This window comes from Petaurus breviceps, unplaced genomic scaffold (assembly GCF_028583685.1).
Source record: "Petaurus breviceps papuanus isolate PSGF00001 unplaced genomic scaffold, PetGlider_PUasm1.0 90842, whole genome shotgun sequence".
NCBI lineage: Eukaryota > Metazoa > Chordata > Mammalia > Diprotodontia > Petauridae > Petaurus > Petaurus breviceps.
The window spans coordinates 12260248-12280387 of NW_027187358.1; the positions used below are offsets into that span (position 1 = coordinate 12260248).

At 39.6% G+C, this 20140-nt stretch overlaps 1 protein-coding gene across 3 annotated transcripts in view; it reads left to right on the forward strand.

The window, feature by feature from the left end:
• The window catches only part of STON1 (stonin 1), a 61772-nt gene extending 51809 nt beyond the window's left edge, over positions 1–9963 (forward strand). For all 3 annotated transcript variants that reach the window (XM_069071668.1, XM_069071669.1, XM_069071670.1), the window contains 2 exons: positions 4277–4479; positions 5650–9963. In XM_069071668.1, the coding sequence (XP_068927769.1) occupies positions 4277–4479; positions 5650–5724 (278 nt within the window). In that variant the 3' untranslated portion in view covers positions 5725–9963. The remainder of the gene's footprint in view (positions 1–4276; positions 4480–5649) is intronic.
• The last annotated feature ends 10177 nt before the right edge of the window (positions 9964–20140 follow it).

Genomic DNA, 20140 nt, shown 5'->3' on the forward strand with positions numbered 1-20140 from the left:
CGTCATCCTGTTCTTCCCCAGTGATTTGCTTGCTGGCGCCATTGAGAGCAGTGCCGCGGAGGAGAGCTGAGGCAGGACAACATAAGCCCTCCCCTGAAAATAAGCCCTCTGGTGTTTTTCTTTCCAAAAAAATTAATAAGACAGTGTCTTATTATCGGGGAAACACGGGTAGCCACCCCAGGATTAACTAATTATTACAAATTGCATTTAGTGTAAAATCGACACTTCTAAGAAAATGGAGAATTTTTAAGAGTCCACCCTTTTTTTGGCCTTTGGTTCCAGTAGCGAAGTCACTGCTGTGGGCATCCTAGTCACCAAGGGGACTTCACAACTGGGCTTTTCACTCATCGTACTCTTCAGTCTGGCCTCCTGGCTGGTCATTACATAAGACACTCCATTTCCTGACTGCAGGCATTTTCACTGGTGCCTCCATACCTGGAATTTCCTCTCTCTTCATCTCCACTTCCTGGCTTTCTTCAGATCTCAATTCAAATCCCACCTTCTGCAAGAAGCTTTTCCCAATTCCCCTTGATGCTAGTGTCTTTCCTCTGTTGATTATTTGTAATTTGTATACACACACATATATTACACAATATATACACATATAACATGCACACAACTATGTATAAACCATATATAAATATATGAGATATATATACACAGTTATATATGTATGTGTATATATGTATAAATATGAAAATATAATGTGTGTGTTGTTTAGTTGCTTGCATTTTGTCTTCCCCATTTAATTGTAAGCTCCTTGAGGGCAGGGACTGTTCCCCCACCCTTCCTTTGGATCCCTAGTTCTTAGCACAGTGCCTGACATATAGAAGGTATTTAAATGCGTTTAACTGTCAGACTAGAGAGGATTGAGATTAGTTCCTTTCTATTTTCACAAAGGGTAGAAGAAGGAGAAATGGGCATAAAATGAAGCAAGGGAGACTTGGGTTAGACTGGAGAATCTTAGATATGGATAGTTAAAATAATAGAATGAAATTGTGAAATTTCCTTCTCCAGGAGTCTTTCAAAAGATTGTCACCTCTGTGGAGTGACTTTGGTTTACTAAATAACTTTGGAAGTTAGTGGTGTCCTTACATTTCTTCTAATCCACAGTGCTCTGATCAATAACAAAATTAACTTACTTTTGTAGAGGGCTCCCCAAAGGTCTTGGTACAGTTTTAGGTTCCTAAAGCTGCTTTCTACCTTTCCCCTGACTTAATAGTATTTTCCCTTACACGTAAAGAGAGTTTTCAACATTCACTTTTATAAGATTTTTGAGTTCCAAATTTTTTCCTCCCTCCCTCTTTCACAAGATGGCATGCAATCTGATATAAGCAATATATGTACAATCATATTAAACATATTTTCATATTAGTCATGTTGTGAAAGAAGAATCAGAACAAAAGGGAAAAACGACAAGAAAGAAAAAAACAAAATAGAAAATAGTATACTTTGATCTGCATTCAGACTCCAAAGTTTTTCCTTTGGATGTGGATAGCATTTTCCATCATGAGTCTTTTGGAATTTTCTTAGATCATTATATTCCTAAGAAGAACTAAGTCTATCAAAGTTGATCATTGCACAATGTTGCTGTTAATGTGTACAATGTTCTCCTGGTTCTGTTCACTTCCCTCAGCATCAGTTCATGTAAGTCCAGGGTTTTCTGAAATCCACCTGCTTATCAATTCTTATAGCACATTCCATTCCATTCCATTCATATACCATAATTTGTTCATCCATTCCCCAACTGATGGGCATCCCATAAATTTCCAACCCCTTTCTACCACAAAAAGAATTGTAAAGCTGATTTTTGTGGCTTAAAATTTCTCTAAAAGTTTTTGGGATACCCTGTATATCACTTGAAAGCTTGCAAAGTATGTTTCTCCTACCATCCCTATAAAGTAGGCAGTGCAAGTATTATTACCCCCATTTTAAGACTGAAAAAAGAACAAGGCTGACAGGTTGTAACTAGTCTAAGGTCACATGGGTATTAAGTGTCAGAGATGGGATTTGAACCCAAGTCTCTCTCTGCCCCCACATTCCAGACCTCTTTCTGTTAGATGAATTGTAAATATTTGTTGCCTCAAAGGTAGGTTGACCCCTTAGACTTTTCCAGCTTCAGAATGCTCTGGTTCTACCTAAAAGTAACAGATTGTGTTATTTCTGGACTTAAAGGCAACATAAATATAGCCATACTCACCTTCATTTATAGAATTCCTATTATTATTAATGTTAGTATTATTTAGAGCATTAATAGTATATAGACCACCGGAAGGATATTCATTTACAAAAGAAAGATGTAGGGAGATAGGGCTTTTGCCTTACTGACATCCTTAGGTACCAGCCTTTGTCTGGTTCTGGGAAATGAAGCCATACCTGTGGACATGATTGGTTCTATCTAATCTATAAATAGATTCAGAGTGGGGTGGTGGGGATTACTCAGGGTGTGCAGGGTTAGGGTCTGTGGAGTTTTGTGCTGAAGCAGACGAAAAAAGCCAGAGACTTTTCTAAATACATCTATCTGGGGCAGGATTTCACCTTTTTGTGCTACATGGACCCCCACTGGCAGTCGTGAAACCTATGGACTCTTTCTCAGAATAATATTTTAAAGTGTACACAATACATAGAAGGAAACTGACTGTAGTGAAAGTAAAGATGCACTTTTTTTCCCCATAAATTCACAGACCCATAAAATCCATCCATGGAACTGTTGGTCTGCCAACCCCTGGTTAAGGAACTGATAGAGGGTGAGCAGAGAGGTCCTTGTCCTCTTCATTGTGCCAATCAGGAATAGGCTAGAAAAAACTAAATACAAGGGTATTTAGTTTGGTAGAAGTCTCCTGGTGTCAGGGCTTCATTCCTGGTTTCATCTGTCATCTTGGCTATTTATATTTGTGTGTTTTCCCATTCTCCCTCTGAGGGAGGAGACTCTGTATATATAACCAGCCAGCTTCATAGGTTGTAAGGAATGACAGGCAATTTGTCATTCAGAAAATAGGCCAGATCTTTTTAGACTTGGTTTAACACCTTACGCCACATTCCAGTGGAAACCTCTTTACAGCTAAGGCCATCTTGATCATTCAGTGAAGCAGGGATTCAATTCTATCTAGGCTGATAAAATGCCTTTCATATTATTTTAAATAGGGGCAACATCCTTATTTGATGTGTGTGGATGCTTTTGCTAATGCAAACCAGAGATCTTTTGTAAAAAGATCAGGTCATTGTTGATGCTGGCTACTCAACATGTTTCTGACTCTGCTATATGATACACACACACATACACATGTCATCAGGCTTAAAGTCTTGTAATATACTTTTGAAGAGAAAAAAACAGATGTTAGGGCAAACACTAAGGGCAAAAATATAATCCTTTACTCTATATATCCAATACATCTATTACAAAGTCTTGTAATATACTTTTGAAAAGAAAAAACAAATGTTAGGGCAAACACTTAAGGGCAAAAATAGAATTCTTTATATATTTGTGAACTTTGAAAGAGAATGGAAAATAACTCTGTTCTTATAAAGAGTATTTTGGGACTAGCACCTAATTTTCTTTTTCTTTTTTTTAAGTAATTGGGGTTAAGTAACTTGCCCAAGGTTACACTGCCACTTATTTTGTGTAGGTGTTAAGTATCTGAGACTGGAACTAATCCTGGGTCCTCCTGACTCCAGGGCTGGCTCTCTTACTCACTGCACCACCTAGCTGCCCCAGCACCTAATTTTCTGAAATGCAGTGAAATCTCATTCACTTAGACTTCACTAATTCAGTATTTGTAGTTTTAACTGGAATTGAAGTTTTTCTCTGCTTGGTCTATGGAGGAAAAGTTTGAGGAACAAATGAATGGTGGTGTAAGCAAGATTATAGGAAATTTGTTAAATCTCTTTGAGTATAAGGTGTTTTGAAGTTACTTAGCACAGTGAGACTATTCAGATAGTATTATTTATGACAAAAGAGTCATCAATTTGTTAAAGCAGACCTAACAGGACTTCTATTTGGAAACACTTTATTAGCAAGTTAGCTTAGTTATTTGATTTTCTGGAAAATAACAAAGCAAACCTTGAAAAAAAAAAAGTAATTTCCCTAACCCTGATTGGCTTTCTCTTGATTAACACAAATTAATGAGATCTGACAGTTTGTTCTTAAATAAAATGTATACTGATCTAATGTTTTTGGATCTGTTTGGCTAGCTACACAAAGGTAAATAATATCTCCTGCATTCAAAGGAAAGAGAGCAATTACTTTGACTAACCACTTATTATTTTATTCCCTAAGGTCCTGATCATCCCCATAGTTTGTCATACAAACTAGAACTTGGATCAGACCAAGAAATACCCTCTGATTGGTACCCATTTGCTACAGTTCAGTTTGTCATGCTTAACAATTATGCTTCGAAGACAGAAATGAAGTCTATGGGCATAGAGAGTGATGTCCAGCCCCAGAAACATGTTGTTCAGAAAGCTTGCTATAACTGCCAGGTGAGTTCTAAGTTCTTTTGGTTCATCTGGGGGCTACAGGAACTGTGAGTTACTTTAGTTTTAAATCCTTTGTCTGAACTGCTTACGCAGTTTCCGATATATATATATATATATATATATATATATATATACACACACATATATACATAAACACACATATATGTATGTATAAGCGAACACATGTTCCTTAACTACCAAGAAACTTTCATAGGAAAGGCCTTGAATAAATAAAGGGAGTTTCATACACTGTAACCAGAAATAGAATATAAGCTTCTCAAGGACGTGGAGTACTTATATTTTTGTCTCTGTATACCCTAACAGTAACCGCTGTATTTGTGCGTAGTTGGTACTTAATAAATGTTGAATGAATGAATACGATATTATGTAAGATATTGCCTATCCTAGTGCAAGAAAACAGATGTTCACAATGGTCAGCATCTTCTATGTATTTTTTGGAAACTGACACACTTCCTTGTCCTTCTCTTGCCTCTCCACCACCACCTATACCTAATTATATGTTCCTAAACTTTGTCTTCCTCCAATTATTCAACTGATCTAAGCAAATAATTATCTAGATAATCTCTGCTTCAAACTTACTATGTTACCATGAAATGTTCCAATGTATTAGTATTTCATATATGGCTTTGTTCCTATCTTTAGACCCAAGTAACATTTTCCATTTTCCAATAATTATTTTTTTAAATTTATGTCTTTTATTTTTATATCACCATCATTTCCAAATACAGCCTTTCTACCATTATTTTAAAACTCACTTATGTAACTTAAATATCAGGTCTAGTTCTGCCATTTTGTTTTTTTTCTACTTGGGGCCCAAAGTACAATTAGTGTGATCATGTTACATGTCATTAATACCAGTAATGATTTTATTCCACAGTAACATAAACTATCACAATCGTAGTTACATAGATAAATCTCTTATCAACATTTAAATGTGTATACATTTTAGTGAAACACTGTATTTAAAACTAGTCTGTGCTTAGGATCTGTATGATTTATGGCATACAATGTGGATTGCATACATTTGTAAAAAAAATAGTGGATGCCTTACTTACTTGTAAAATACATCTATGTCCAATATGTAGCAAAGGATTAGGTGTTGTAACTATGCTCTATTTATTAACAAATCCCATGTTTTATTTTGTACCACAGGTTGAAATAGAAAAGAAATGGATTAGAATTGATGGAGAAGACCCAGATAAGGCTGGAGACTGCATAACTCAGTAGAAACAAGACCTGACGATGAAAAAGAGTGACTCATTCTTTAGATGTGTATTTCAGAGAAAATAACAATAATAACAAGTCCCAACAAATGATTTAATATTGGATAGGAATAGATACTGAACCTCTCATTTCATTGATAAATGGAACTTCCAGATGAGAAAATTCTCTCAGCCAATGCAGGTCTCCAACTACCATTACCTAATGGAGTGAAAAGGTTCCACTGGGAACATTTGTGTAATTCAGAGTACAGCAAAGAGAAAAAGGACCATGTGTGTTTGGAGAAGTCTAACATCTGAAATCCATCATAGACTTGATATCAGTGAGAGAGTCATGTCCTCAGTGTTTTGATCTAAAACTATTCTCCTTTGTGCAAGGCTTTTCCTTCTCCTTGAAACTTAATGGTGTTGGTCAAGGTGATTGATGTGACCTAGCAGCTAGATGACCCAAAGTAGCTGTTCCTCTAGGGTATTCAGTGTCTGACAGCTTTAGGACTCTCCTGAAACCTTGCTTTTCCTCCTTCAGCCTGGCTATATATCTTCTTTTCCTGTTGGCACCATAATTAGAGAATGGGGAGGTGAAATCCAAACCAATCAAGTTAGCTTCTTGCTAATGGCATTGGAAAAGGGCTTTGAGTAAGAATATTGAAACCATTATGTAAAATGCAGGTTTAGGATATATATTGGCAAGAGTAACAAAGATCTAGGCTATAGTCTCATCTGTTACTTGCTAGTCATATGACTTTGGGCTCTTTGAGTCTTAGTTTTCATTGCTATAAATTGGGGATAACACTATCTGGACTTTCTACCACATGGGATGATTTATTATCTGATCAAACATCCCCATTTTACAGATAAGAAACTAAAGCCCAAAGAAGTTAAATGACTTTTCCAGGGTCACACAGATAGTAAGTGGTAGAGATGGTATTTGAATTCAGGTCCTCTCCTTCCATGTCCACTGTAGTCCATTGCTTGGAAAGCACTTTAGTAAAGTGTGGCAGAACTATGGATTTAAATGACCTGTGTCTTCTAGGGATGGTCTTTAGCAGAATGAAGAACTGAGAATTGACCATATTTAGAAATTGTTTTCCCACACTTTCTAATGATTATATCTTTATATTCTTTACCCACTTCAGGACTTGTATGGTTTCTGATATGTGTTGCAAATGTATATGAAATAGCTAAGAAGTCATTCATGTGGAGAAGTATTTTATTTTGGCAAGTCAGTAAGATAAATGAATGACCTTTTCCTTGAAAGGATATTCCTTTCAAAATGGAATCCTAACCTTGTGCCCATTGTATTTCTGGGTTCTGATAACCCTGAAGTCTCACTTTGGACAGTAGTTAAAATATTTCAAGTTGTTATTTAAAAAAAACATAACTACTATTCTTCTAAAGTTGAAATACTAAGAATATGGAAAATTATTAGCCTAAATTCTTTTTTAAAAAATCCTGAGATAAACCTCAAATGAAGATAAATCCAAATTATATAGCCAAAAAAAAAGTTTACTCTCTTGGGGAAGTTGGTGGGAAATTTTGAGATTATTATGAACTGGATACATAAGGTATTGCATGTCAATGATTTTAAAACATAAGGTAAATGATTATAATCATTGGACATCGATTGAAAACCCCACAGTGTTAGCAGATTTATTCTCCTTCTGATTTTGCCCTCTCACATTTGAGGGAAAGGGCTAGTTTCCAAGAGTACCTAGTATGGCATTCTGAGTAAATATCCTGAAAAGGAAGTCTCTCAGGGAGACTACCCTTCACTTAGTTTTCAGTCTTAAATATTATTAAAAGCTATTTGTCATTATCTACTAAAGTCACCTACTGAAGCAATAAGTGGTCTAATATTTTCCTAGACATTTATCTGTTTGACTTAAAGTTACTTCTATAGATTTTATTTAATATTGTATAGCATTCATTTTAATCTATTTGCTCAATAAACCAGATTAAATTTTTTTTCTTTTTACATTTCTTTGTGGTCTGCATAAGTAAGCAGTTTTTATTGCTTCTTTTACTGTAAAGATAAAGTAATATAAAATAGTTGAATGTTTAACTACATTTGTATTAGTATTTTTAAAACTGTTCTTGATTTGATAGTTCTTTGTGATTCTGTGATCTCATCAGTGTGGATATTTCCCTCCATCAATACAGATCTGAATCTATTCAAACCCTCTCATGCTCTGTAGTTCTTATCTGTGCTTTTTTGTATACATCCTTTACAGTCACTACCCAACAGGCTGGAGGCCTTCCTCCAACTCACTGGATTCAAATATCTAACGCTGAAAATTCACCTTGGATGAAATGGAGGGTAAATTGTTCATGTGTTTACAACTTCCACTTTGTCAACCTTCCCTCCTTCTATTCCCTTCTCGATCTCTCCCTTGTCCATTTCTTTTTCATCTGGTGTGCCCTGGTTCTGTAATTTCATGGATCTATTTAGCACAAAGAAATACAAGAGTGGATTAGGTCCTCTGAATCTATAAGATAGTTCTAAGGAATTTTATTGGAATAATTCTGCCATTTATTTGTAAGCCTGTTTTATACCCACAAAGAACTTAAATCTTGATTCCAATGAATTTAATGAATATTTAAACTTGGAAATAAATTCAGCTAATGACTCCATTAATTGCCCCTCCCTACTCCACATGTTGGCAATTATCTTTGGGCATCCCACTGTCAGTGTTCTTTCCTCCTCACAATGACAGCCTGCTTCTTTGGAGAATCTTGAGATTTGGTGTGGAGACTGTAACAAAAAATGAAGCTAAGATCTAGCCTGAGAGTCTGTGGGAAGGCCAAGGTTGATGGCATTAACAGCAGTATGCCAAGGCATAATTGTTAATTTACACATTTACAAGGATCCTTAAATATTCATTACTTAGTGTTAAATTAACATTCTGTGATAGGGAATGGGCTTCTTAGTAAAATTCTTCTGACCTTTGAAATGGCAGGAGGTCAGATATGACATAGGAACTCAAGCAAGAAGACAGGAAGAGTCAATTAGATTTACAAATTAGAAGTAAAATGTTATCTCCTAGGGACAAGCAGGTAAGAGATAATTGCAAAGAAGCCTGATTGAGGGGAGGTGTGGTAGTATAAGACTCTGAATTTTGTTTCTTCATCAGGTATGATCTAAATAAATGTCCCCACGATCTGTGAATTGGACTGTCTAGGATACCATCTATCAGAACATTCTAAGTCTTAGAATCAAAAGTTAATTCAGTTGTCAAAATGATCATTTTGAACAGTTGACTAGATTGCAAATGGCTGCTCCTGACCTGGTTTTTTAATATAAATCATGGTTCTTTTCACTGTTGTCAGTAGCATACTGAGATATTGGGCAGCATTTTCTTGGAGCAGCTTATAAAAGGGAGCAATTTGTTACCCAAGATCAAGGTATATGGGTACTTGACAATAAGTCCCACAGAGAATTCTGCCTTGGAGTGGGGTAGTGATTCTATTTAGGGTATATAACACAGATCCCAGTAACAGGAAGCTGCTGATGATTTTGAAACTGGCCAGTTGTCTGTGTGTAAGCAGTTTCATACACAGCACTATCCTTGGTCATATTGGGCAACACTATGTCCTAATCTTTGTGTGTTTTCTCTGTTGTTTTCTAGGGGCTCAGTCAGTGTAATTAGATTATATTTGGTGTTTGTTATCCCCTTGAGAAACTGGGCTCTGGGAGATCAGTGAATCTTATCCAGTGGGGAAACACCAGTGAAGAGAGAGAGAGACAGAGAGAGACAGAGACAGAGAGAGAGAGAGAGAGACAGACAGACAGACAGACAGACAGAGACAGAGAGACAGAGAGAAAGACAGAGAGACAGAGAGAGAGAGAGAGACAGAGAGACAGAGAGAGACAGAGAGACAGAGACTGAGAGAAAGAGAGAGACAGAGACAGACAGAGACAGAAACAGAGACTGAGAGAGAGACACACACAGAGACACACATAGAGTTCTCTGGTGTGGTATACAACAGGTATTCAGCCTTTGACAGATAGAAGAAAGATGAGTAAATCAGACTAATTCCATGAATTGATTGTTTGATGATGATGAGTCTAAAAAAAGTCAAGCTGATTAATTGAAAATGTCTGAATTTAGTTTAGTGACTTGAGAATTTTCCCTCTTTGTATAGAAATGAAACTTTTCATCTCTGAAAAAGAAGTACAGCACTAGTGGTTTTCATTTTGCTTTCTTTTAAACCTCATGCTGATATAATAAAAATGTTCATCATTCCCTTCCTTTCTCTTTCTCATTGAATTAATATTTCTCCCCCAAAGGCTGGTATTTTTAGTCTGTTTCTATATGATTTGATTCATTTGGATATGGGACTGAAACATTTAACTGTTGGGTACAAGCAAAGACCTAGTATTTCTGGTTCTCTTTCCTAGGATGGCTGTGTGGATGCATTCAGAATGTCTGACTGATTAGCAGATCCAATGTTTTCATTGGCTATATGCTGATATAGACTTGGTTACCCTGTAGATAAAGTTGGTTAATTCTTAGTAGTAGTGAACATTGTGATTAGAGGATCCTTTAAAGGCAGCAAGATAAAAATTGGTATAAATTAATTAGGATGAACAAATAATTATCCTAGGATGTTCAATAGACTCTGTTTGTTTGGGTTGGGTTTTTAAAATCTTTTTGGAGGGGGAAGGCAGGGCAGTTGGGGTTAAGTGACTTGCCCAAGGTCACACAGCTAGTAAGTGTTAAGTGTCCCAGGTCGCATTTGAACTCAGGTCCTCCTGACTCCAGGATGGGACACTTTATTCACTGTGCCACTCAGCTGCTCCCATCTTCAATAGACACTGAAAAGAAAAGATGACTTGGAGTCATGTGGAGAGTAGAGCTGAAGTCCATTAGGATCATAAGATTTACAGCTAAAAGCTTAAAAAGATGAAGTGCAACCCTCTCATTTCACAGATGAGGAACCTAATGTCCGGAGAAGAAAAGTTACCTGCTCGAGGTCACAAATCCAATGTGCTAATTTACTGATATTTAGCAGATGGTTTATGCACATTAACATGCATGAAAAAGTCAAACCACAGTTTAATTCTCTGCACCTTCTTTTTTCTGTTTCCATAGATTATATTATTTATATTACTGAACACTAACGTCAGTTATGACTAGTGTTAGCCCCAGACTGATTACTCCAGATGCCTTCACTCAGTTTAGATGAATTGAGCGATCATGCAAGACAATGCCAATTCTGTTTTGCAAAAGTTCTCTTTGCTGGTCAACAGCTCTAATCAGCCTGCTACCAAAGTTAAAACTGTTGAGTTGTCATTTGACAATTTATGCATGACAATGATTAAGGAATATGCTTTGCTCTGAATATCATTTTATACTCTGTTAAGTAAATATAACCCAGATCAAGTTTCTATTTTTTTAAGCAACCTCTCTGGGGCTGCTTCCCCAACTTTCACCCAAAGGTCTGGTCCCCAGAATATGGGGGCCTCTCCCTTTACAGTGCTGGGGCTAACCCAGAGACACTGGGGTTTCTTGAATGGCCTTTCACAAACCCTCACTGGTGTTAAACCCCTCACTGGTTTGCCATTAACTATCAGTCACTTGTCTCAATTAGTTTTACCAAAGGTATTTACAAAGGTGGCATAGTAAGAACATAGGTACAAAACATTTCTCCCAAATCCAGGGTACATTTTCCCCTTGCATGCACAAGGTCCCTAGGTAAAATAGGCTCAAATTTACAGTACGATATTAACGAGGTATGTGTGCAGAGAACACGTGTGGTGAAAGGGTAAATTCCCAGCTAGTGGTTACTGGGAACTCTCCTCTCTTCTTAGGCCTTCATGACGTTTCCCTTAGGTGTAGCTCTCTACTGCAAGGGAGGAAGGAAGGAAACAAGCATTTATTAATTGCCTATGATGAGCTAGGCACAATGCTAAGTGCTTTACAAGTAACATCTCACTAAGACACAACAATCCTAGATAGTAGGTGCTCTCATGATCTCTATTTTATAGTTAGAACTGAGGCAGACAGAGGTTAAGTGACTTGTCCAGGGCCACACAGCTAGTAAGCATCTGAGGTAGTATTTGAACTAGCCCTAACCCTTTATCCAGTGTACCACCTAGCTGCTTCTAGGGCTCCAAGGGCCTATACCTCTATGGAGTCCACAGATGACACTTGTCTCTGCTTTAAGGGGTTTTGCTCTCTGACGCTGTTGCTGTTTTCAGGTGACTGTCTTTTCATAGCCATCAGCAAGTATTTCCTTTATCATTACCCATTACTGCTGTCCAGGCTAATGCTACCATTGCCAGTTATCTGGGGTGGGGGGTTAGCGGGGTGCAGGTCCCTCTCAGGTTGCTGGCTGCAGCTCCTTTACCATTAAACTGGCTAGCTGCTGGAATGCACAATTCTAAACTGTCTTGATGTTTTATCCATGGACCCAGATGTGTGTCTGATTATTTTGACCAATCATTAGATATTTCCTGTGCAGTATCATCTATCTTTATGCAATGATTAATGCATTGTATTCCTATTTTTGATTAATTGACTTAATTAGACTGTCTGGGCCTTTTGTGATTACATTAAGTGGAGTTGGGATGGAAATATCATTATAGTCATAACAAAGTATTTTATAAATTGCATATTGACTTTAAAAAAAGAATTAAAGATGTATTTCAAATGGCCATTTGTGATTTTTTTGCCAGGTGATTATTGTAGGCATTATTTTCGCTATGGAATCCATTTAAGTAAACAAATAATTGAATATGTCTGATGCATGCATGATATAAGAATCAGCTAGTATAGTATCTTAAAATACATTGGAAAAATAGAAACTATGCCAAGCTGCAGCTGATGATGGCATAGGCACACAGGATCATAGATGTAGAGCTAGAAGTGTCCTTAGAGGCCATCTGGTACAACTCCCTCATTTTACAAATGAGGAAACTGTGGCACAGAGGGAAAGTGATTTGCCCAAGGTTGTACAGCTGGTAAGTGGCAGAGCTGGGATTTGAACCCAGGTCCTCTGGCTCCAAATCCAGTAAGTGTTCTTTCCATTCTACTGTACTTTACTCTTTGGGTCTTTGGAAAGTATTCCTGCATGTTTAAAGCTTAATAGCTTTGTTTTTGTTTCTGTCAGACCCTACAACCTATCTGAAAATGGCTTTTAAAAATTTTGTTCTTGTTCAGTCTCTTCCTACTCTTCATTACTCCATTTGGGGTTTTCTTGGGAAAGATACTGGGCTAGTTTGCCATTTCCTTCTTCAGTTCATTTTCAGGTGAGGAACTGAGGTGACAGGGTTAAGTGACTTGCCCAAGATCACACAGCTACTAATTGTCTGAAATTGGATTTGAACTCCAGGCCTGGCACTCCATCCACTGCTTCACCTAACTACCCTGAAATTTAAAGTACTACATCAAGCAGCTGTACATGATGCATTCTAGATCTTTTTACAAGTGAAAAAAAGGCTTCTATAGATAGAAAAGTAAACTGTCCTTGGACCAGCAGAAATAAAATCTTCACACCCTCTCGGGTAACTTCATCAGCTCTCATGATTAAAGTATTTTATTCCTACTTTTGATTAATTGACTTAATTGGGCTGTCATCACTTTAATGTAGATGATTCATAGATCTAGCCAGCCTCAGATTTATCCAACCCCCGTTTTCCACTTGAACTTCAGTCCCTCAGCACCAATTTCCAATTTAAACTGGATAGCCTAGAGACATTTAAAACTCAAACACATCCAAAATAAAATTCTCTTCCCCCAAACCCTACCCTCTTCCAACCCTCCCCATTTCTGCCAAAGACACCATGGCCCCTTCAGTCTCTCAGGTTCATAATCTCAGCAGTATCCTAGATGCCCCACTTTCTCTCACTTCACATATCTAATCACTTGCCAAATCTTGCTGTTTCTGCTTCCACAACATGTCACACATCAGACTCCTCCTCTCTACTCACACAGCTAACACATTTAATTCAGGCCCTCAGCACCTTCCCCACAGATGATTGCCACAGGCTCTTAACTGGTCTGTCTGTCTCCAGTTTCTCACCACTATGGTCCATCCTACACTCACCTGCCAAAGTAATTTTCCTTAAGTGAAGTTCTGACTGCGTCATTCCCTCATTCAATCAACTACTGTGGCTCCCTGTTGCCTCTGGGATAAAATATAAAGACTTCTGTTTAGATTTTAAAGCCTTTCATTACCTGTCCCCAAAGGATCTTCCTGGCTTCTCTGGGCATTACTGTCCTTGCCACAGTCTGTCATCCAGTTAAACTGGCCTTTCTTCACTTTATCACATAGGGCACTCACTTATGTCCATGCGGTTGCACTTGCCATTCCTCTTGCCTGGTATGCCCTCCCTCCTGGCCTCCTCTTCACATGGCCTCTCTCTTCCTTTAAGATATAGCTCAAGCACCTACACTCTGCACTCCAAACTACTCTCTATTTACTTTTTTTTAAACAGGGTGTCCCTACAGTTTTAAGCTATTAGCTTGATAGCTTACGCTGTTCATAGCTGTATTTCTTGTCTTCCTCATTAGAATGCAAACTCCTTACAAGCAGCGATTCTTTCCTTCTCTGTATCTGTGCCCCCATCCTCTAGCACAGTGCCTGGCCCACAGTAAGTGCTTAATAAATGTTTTCAGAGTTCCTATTCATGGAACTGAAAGATATATCACATAGTAGCAAAAACTTAAATTTATATAGTGTTCAATACCTCTACATAGATTTTTTTCATTTGATTCTTACAATAACCTTGTACAGAAGTTAAGGATTATCCTTTGATCTCTTTTACAGATGGGGAAACTGAGGTTGGGAGGTGTTAAGTGGTTTGCTTCAGGTAACAAACCTGGGAATTGAATTGAATTCATCTAGAATTTATTGAGTAGCTACGATGTGCTAGATGCTGGGGATACAAAGTAAAAAATAAATGGCCCTTGCCTTCAGGGAGCTTACATTCTACTAGGAATTAATTTTAGTAAATAATTAATGTCTTCTGCCTCCCCTTTCAATGTTTTTTCTATTATAGCATGTTGCATGAATTAATAATTTGTAAAAATTACATATTAATGCCATGAGGAACTTTCAGATTTTAAGTACTGCTTTTGGAAGGTGTGAAGAATAATTAAGCCTTGTCTCTTTTTCTCTGGGAGTGAAGAAGGGTAAATGCTGGAAAAAGTTAGTTGGATTCACAGCAGTTCCTTCATGATTTGCCCTAAATATCATTTGCTCACTGCTATAGATTCCCTTTTGCTAGTGGCATAGTAATACCGATGGGGGCTTTTTTTTTTTCTGGTACATAGGGAAAAACACTTTCCTTTGCTTCATTTCTATCTTAGGCCCTTTCTATGAAAAACCAGGGTCAGTTCTGTGGGAATACCGGGGGGAAGGTGCTGAGTTCACTTTGGGAATCACCACCCCCCATCACATTCTAGTTTTTGATCTTTCTCCATCATCTCCACCTTCCCTTTTTCCTTCTTGTGTATATCTTCCTCAGGTGTCATAGAACTGTCTTCTCATAGAAGGGGAAACTAAGCCTAATCTTGGGTTATTTCTCATTCTATCTATCCATCCATCCATCCATCCATCCATCCATCCATCCATCCATCCATCCATCCATCCATCTATCTATCCATCCATCTATCCATCTATCTATCTATCTATCTATCTATCTATCTATCTATCTATCTATCTATCTATCTATCTATCTATCTATCTATCTATCTATCTATCTATCATCTATCCAGCTTCCAAGCTCCTTCTGGCTAATCAGAGAGTGGCTCAAAAAAGGATGTGGTTTGGAAGAAAAACCGGGATCTTTGTCTCTATTCCTTGTCTCTTGAACCAGACCTACATGAGCAGGTTCTGTGGGAATAAACCTGCTTCACTAGAGGATGGGAGGAAAAGAATTCCTAATACTGTCGATACAAAAGTCTTTGATTCCTATGATCCTCCAAGGATTCTTTTTAAAGGAGCCCAACCTGTTTCTCGGTGATAAGTGATACTCTCTGATGCAAGTGAGAGAGACAGCTGGTAGAAACGAATAAATTGCTGGACTTGGAACAGGAAGACCTGAATTCAAATCTCTGACCTCTAACACTTGCTAGTTGTATGAGCCTGGGAAGGTCACTTCACCTGGTTGCCTCAGTTTCCTTAACCATAAAATGGGGATAATAATAGCACCCAGGGTTGTTGTGAGATGTGACAGTGCCTAGCACATAGTAGGTACTATATAAGTGCTTATTCACTTCCCAGTTTCCTTGACCCATGGAAATAGAAAGCAGTGGCTAGGCCAGACTACCAATATCAGATGTTCCCACTGCTGACTCCCTGTGTTCTGCAAAGCATCGCATTATAATCATATAACTAGCTTTGATGTTGTGTTTTAAGGTTTGCAAAGAGCTCTACAAAGTACTACACACACACACACACACACACACACACACACACACACACACACATATATATATTTACCTATAGGTTTATGTATATATACCTACATGGAATATGTAGGTATACAATGTAGGTATATACAAGCATATATATACATATATAAAATTTATATAATCTCATTTAATCCTCAACCTGTGAGCTATTTTACAGATGAGGAAGCAGGCCGAGAGCAGTTGACTGGCTCGCCCAACGGTCAAGCCAGAGTGAGTGTCTGAAGAAGGATTTGAACTCGGGTCCGCTTGACTCCAAGTCCTGCACTCCGTTCATTGAGCCCCCAGCTGCTTCTGTGATGGATCATTGGTCCTCACTGCGTACTTAATGCTTTCTCCTCTTTCCTGATGAGCGCTGGCATCTTATTTCTTCCCTCCCAGTTAAACATATCGGCAGCCTGCTCTGCTATGGAAATTGCACGTGGGGTGGGACTCCCGTGGCTTTCTTGGACTGGGGCGCCTTCGTGCATCTTGTTTCCCCCCGAATGCCCAAGGCTTTGTTTCCCCCAGGGAAACTCTCTCGTCACGTCTGTACCCAGGGACGTGGCAGCTGTCTCTTATGCAGTTCCCCTCTAACTAAACTTAGAGCGCCTTTGGAGGCAGGGGAGAATGCAGCTTATGTGCATGCACCTGACTTAGATCCCACGAATTATTTTTTCTTGATTAACATTTTTATCTGGGGGCGCTTTTTGAGCTTACACAGCACTGCTTTGAATTTTATGCACGAGGAGCGACAGTTCACTCCTGAGACAGAAGGGGGCGCGCGCGACTAGGCGAGCAGCCTGCCCAGCCCCGCTTTAGAGCCGGCAGCGTTCGAATGTGGCGGAGCCCGCACGAAGATTAATAGAGGATCCCCGGACATTCGGTGAATCATATTTAGACATTGTGGCGTCTAATTAAAACTAATGCAATGAACAAACACTTAAAGTATTCCTAATTCTTAAGAGTGAGAGTGCAGCTCAATAACAATTTGGAAAAGTTGCAAGGATTTAAACAGCAAGCCTCTCTCTAAATGTTCATATTTATAGGACACTGAAGAATATTACTTTTCATTATATCAGATTTTCAATGTGGAATTTGTTATGTGTGCATGCTGGGGGTGGGGGTGGGGAGTTGTGGAACGATTGATGGCTCTCGTTCCTATGAATTCTTGTTAGTTTTGTCCCCTTGGAGGTCCGGTATTTGTCTGCTGCGGTGATTTCTAGGCTTATTTTCTGCAACAATAAAGTATAGTTACATGCAAGGCCTGTTCGACCCAGGCTTAAGGCAACCCGTTGTCCCACAACAAGGACAAGCGCCTGCCTTCTTGTAAACTCGGAAGGTTCAGGGTCCCAGGCCTTTGGGGTCTTAGGCATGTAGCCACCTTTGACCCTGGCTCCATGGTTTTATCATAACTTCAACTCCTCCTCTTCCTCCTCCTCCCCCTGCTCTTCCTCCTCCTCCTCCTTTTCTATCACTACCCAAACTGCTTCCTCTTCTTGGTCAAAGGCAAAGTAGATTAATTGGTTTTGCCTTGCTTTGTAACCCCAGAATTTAGTTGTGCACCTGAAAGATTGTAAGCAATAAATTAATGGTTGTTAATTGATGGGTCAGTCCTCAGTTCTACCTGTGAGCTGAGTCCCAGGTTCAGTGCAAAGGGTTCTATGGGTTGTCCCACTTTGGAGGTCTTGATCCTCACTTCTGGGTAAAAGGTAAGAGGGCAGTGTGCTGCCCCATGACCCTCCTCGGAATTGTTCCCACCATTTGTTCCTAGGCAGTCTCCAGTTCAGGTTTCTCTTTGTAGTCTTCCTTGTCCACACTGACTGGCTCATCTCATTCTTCTTTTAGTTCCAGCAAGACTGACAAAAACCTTCACACAAGTTGCCCGTGTTGATGAAGTTCTGAATTAGGAGCCTCAATGCCTTCACCAAGCCAAGGCCTCCTCTGTAAAATGCAAATCTCCAGAGAGCTAGCATGCATGCTTGTGACCAGTGCACAGTTTCAGCAAATGCCTTCACCTTAGGTGAAGCAGGGGCAGGTGGTATATATGGGTTTGGGCCCCATGCACTATTAAGAGGACACTAAGTTTCTGTTCAGGGCCTCAATTTTATTTGTTCCAAAAACAGAAGCAAAGTAACCCTGCTCATGAGTCCCAGGCATTGACCAACAGAACACCCGAAGGCAGCCATTTTAAGCCTTCCTCAGGGTCCGGCACAGAGCCCATATTTAATCACTTAATAGACTGCTTAGAGACCTCCCCTTCCCCCCAAGAAGCTTCCACTGAGTCACAGCTCCCGAGAGCAGCTGCTCCAGGTGTGAAGGCTTCCACACTTCTGCCTAGGGTTGCCAGAGCCAGAATATTAAAGATAAAAAAAGAAGAGGGCATGGGCTGCTATCTTTTTTGAAGATGTGTCCTGGAAATGCTGCAAATTGCAGAGAGCTTGTGTAGTGGAGACAGAGGTGGCTTTGGAGTATGGCTGGGCCACACAGACCAGGAGTAAGACCCTGTGGTCATGTGGCTCTGGTGTTTGTTGTCCTTCCCTGTGAGAAGAGCATTGGGGGTACATCTGTGAGGAGGAGGAGAAGAGGAAGAAGAGGGGAAGAGGGGAGGAGGAGGAAAAGAGGAGAGGAGGAGGCGAGGAGGAGAAGAAGAGGAAGAAGAGGAGAGGAAGAAGAGGAGGAGAAAACTCATAGGGTGTCAATCAGCAGAGACTAGGTTAGCCTGATATGAAAGGTTGGTGCTCAGAGTGGGCAACAAAAGAAGAGGTGTTGCTGAGGGAAAGGAGCTGGAAGAAGGCAGGGGAGTTCCCTAGAGCCTGAAGGAGGTCTACAACGAGCCGAGCTACAACTAAAGGGGATATTCTTCTGATGAAGAGAGGTCGGAGAAAAGTGAGAACTTCCACCAGATAAGAGACCAGCAACAAGTGAGGACAGCAGTTAGAGAGTAATAGCCTTTAGGAAGCCCTGGTCAACCCAGCAGACTCAGAGGGACACATTTTGTGAGATGAGAAGTCATCAGGTAGGGAAAGATGTGTCCCAGGAGAGCTATTACTAGTAGGGGCCACAACGGCTTTTCTACAGGGTGCTGACATCTAGAATACTTGTTTCTTCTCTGGGACGACAGAGGGACAGTAAAGGACTGGGAGGTGGGGAGGAAGGCCATTTTTCCCGGATGTCAGTTGTTCTGGGGAATGAATTACCCACCCATTCCCTGTAAGCCTGACCTTGGACTGACATCCTTTCCAGAGTCCCATGGATATCAGACCCCTGCCAGGGGTATGCCTTACTTTGTTACTATGACAGGTTGACAGCAGCATCCAACTGGTACAGGATATTCACATTCCACTTGGCCTAGAGATCAGCACCAAGTGTGATGCCCGGGATCAGCAGTGATGGTGGCATGCACAGGCTCTCGGGTGTCCTGCTGGCCATGAATTCTGCTTGTTTTCCCCTCCTCAACTAAAATTTTGAATATTTTGACCCTGGGACTGGATGAGTTTGAGTTCTGTGTGGTTGAAGAGGCACTCATTTGAGGATGCCATGGACTGGGCTGGGGATGGGGTGTCACAGTAAGCTATTTATGTTATTTATAATACACCTAACTACTTCTGCTAAATTGTGGCCAGTGAGCTTGCAAGGTCAGACTTAGATGGCCCTCTCCATTTCCCCAGGAGCCTAGGAAAGCCTTTAGAGCTAGAAGCACAGAATATTCCTCTGAGTTAAAAGCAGAAGGATATTCTCCAAAGGATGACTGAGCTTTTTATCCTCAGGGAAAAAGGTAAAGAGGATCACAAAAGAAGAGAACCGTTGCCACTTCCTACTCTCCCGAAGCACCAGAAATGGTGCCCAAATCTTTGATCTTTGTAAAGGATCGTGGAATTTAAAGCTGGAAAGACTGGAAATCATCCGATTTAGGAGTCCTTAAGCCCTCATTTGTATCTGGGACCCCTTTGGTTGTGCTGTGATGCCAAGGACCTTTCCTCAGAAAAAGGTTTTTAAATGCATAAGATACTAGGACTACAATGG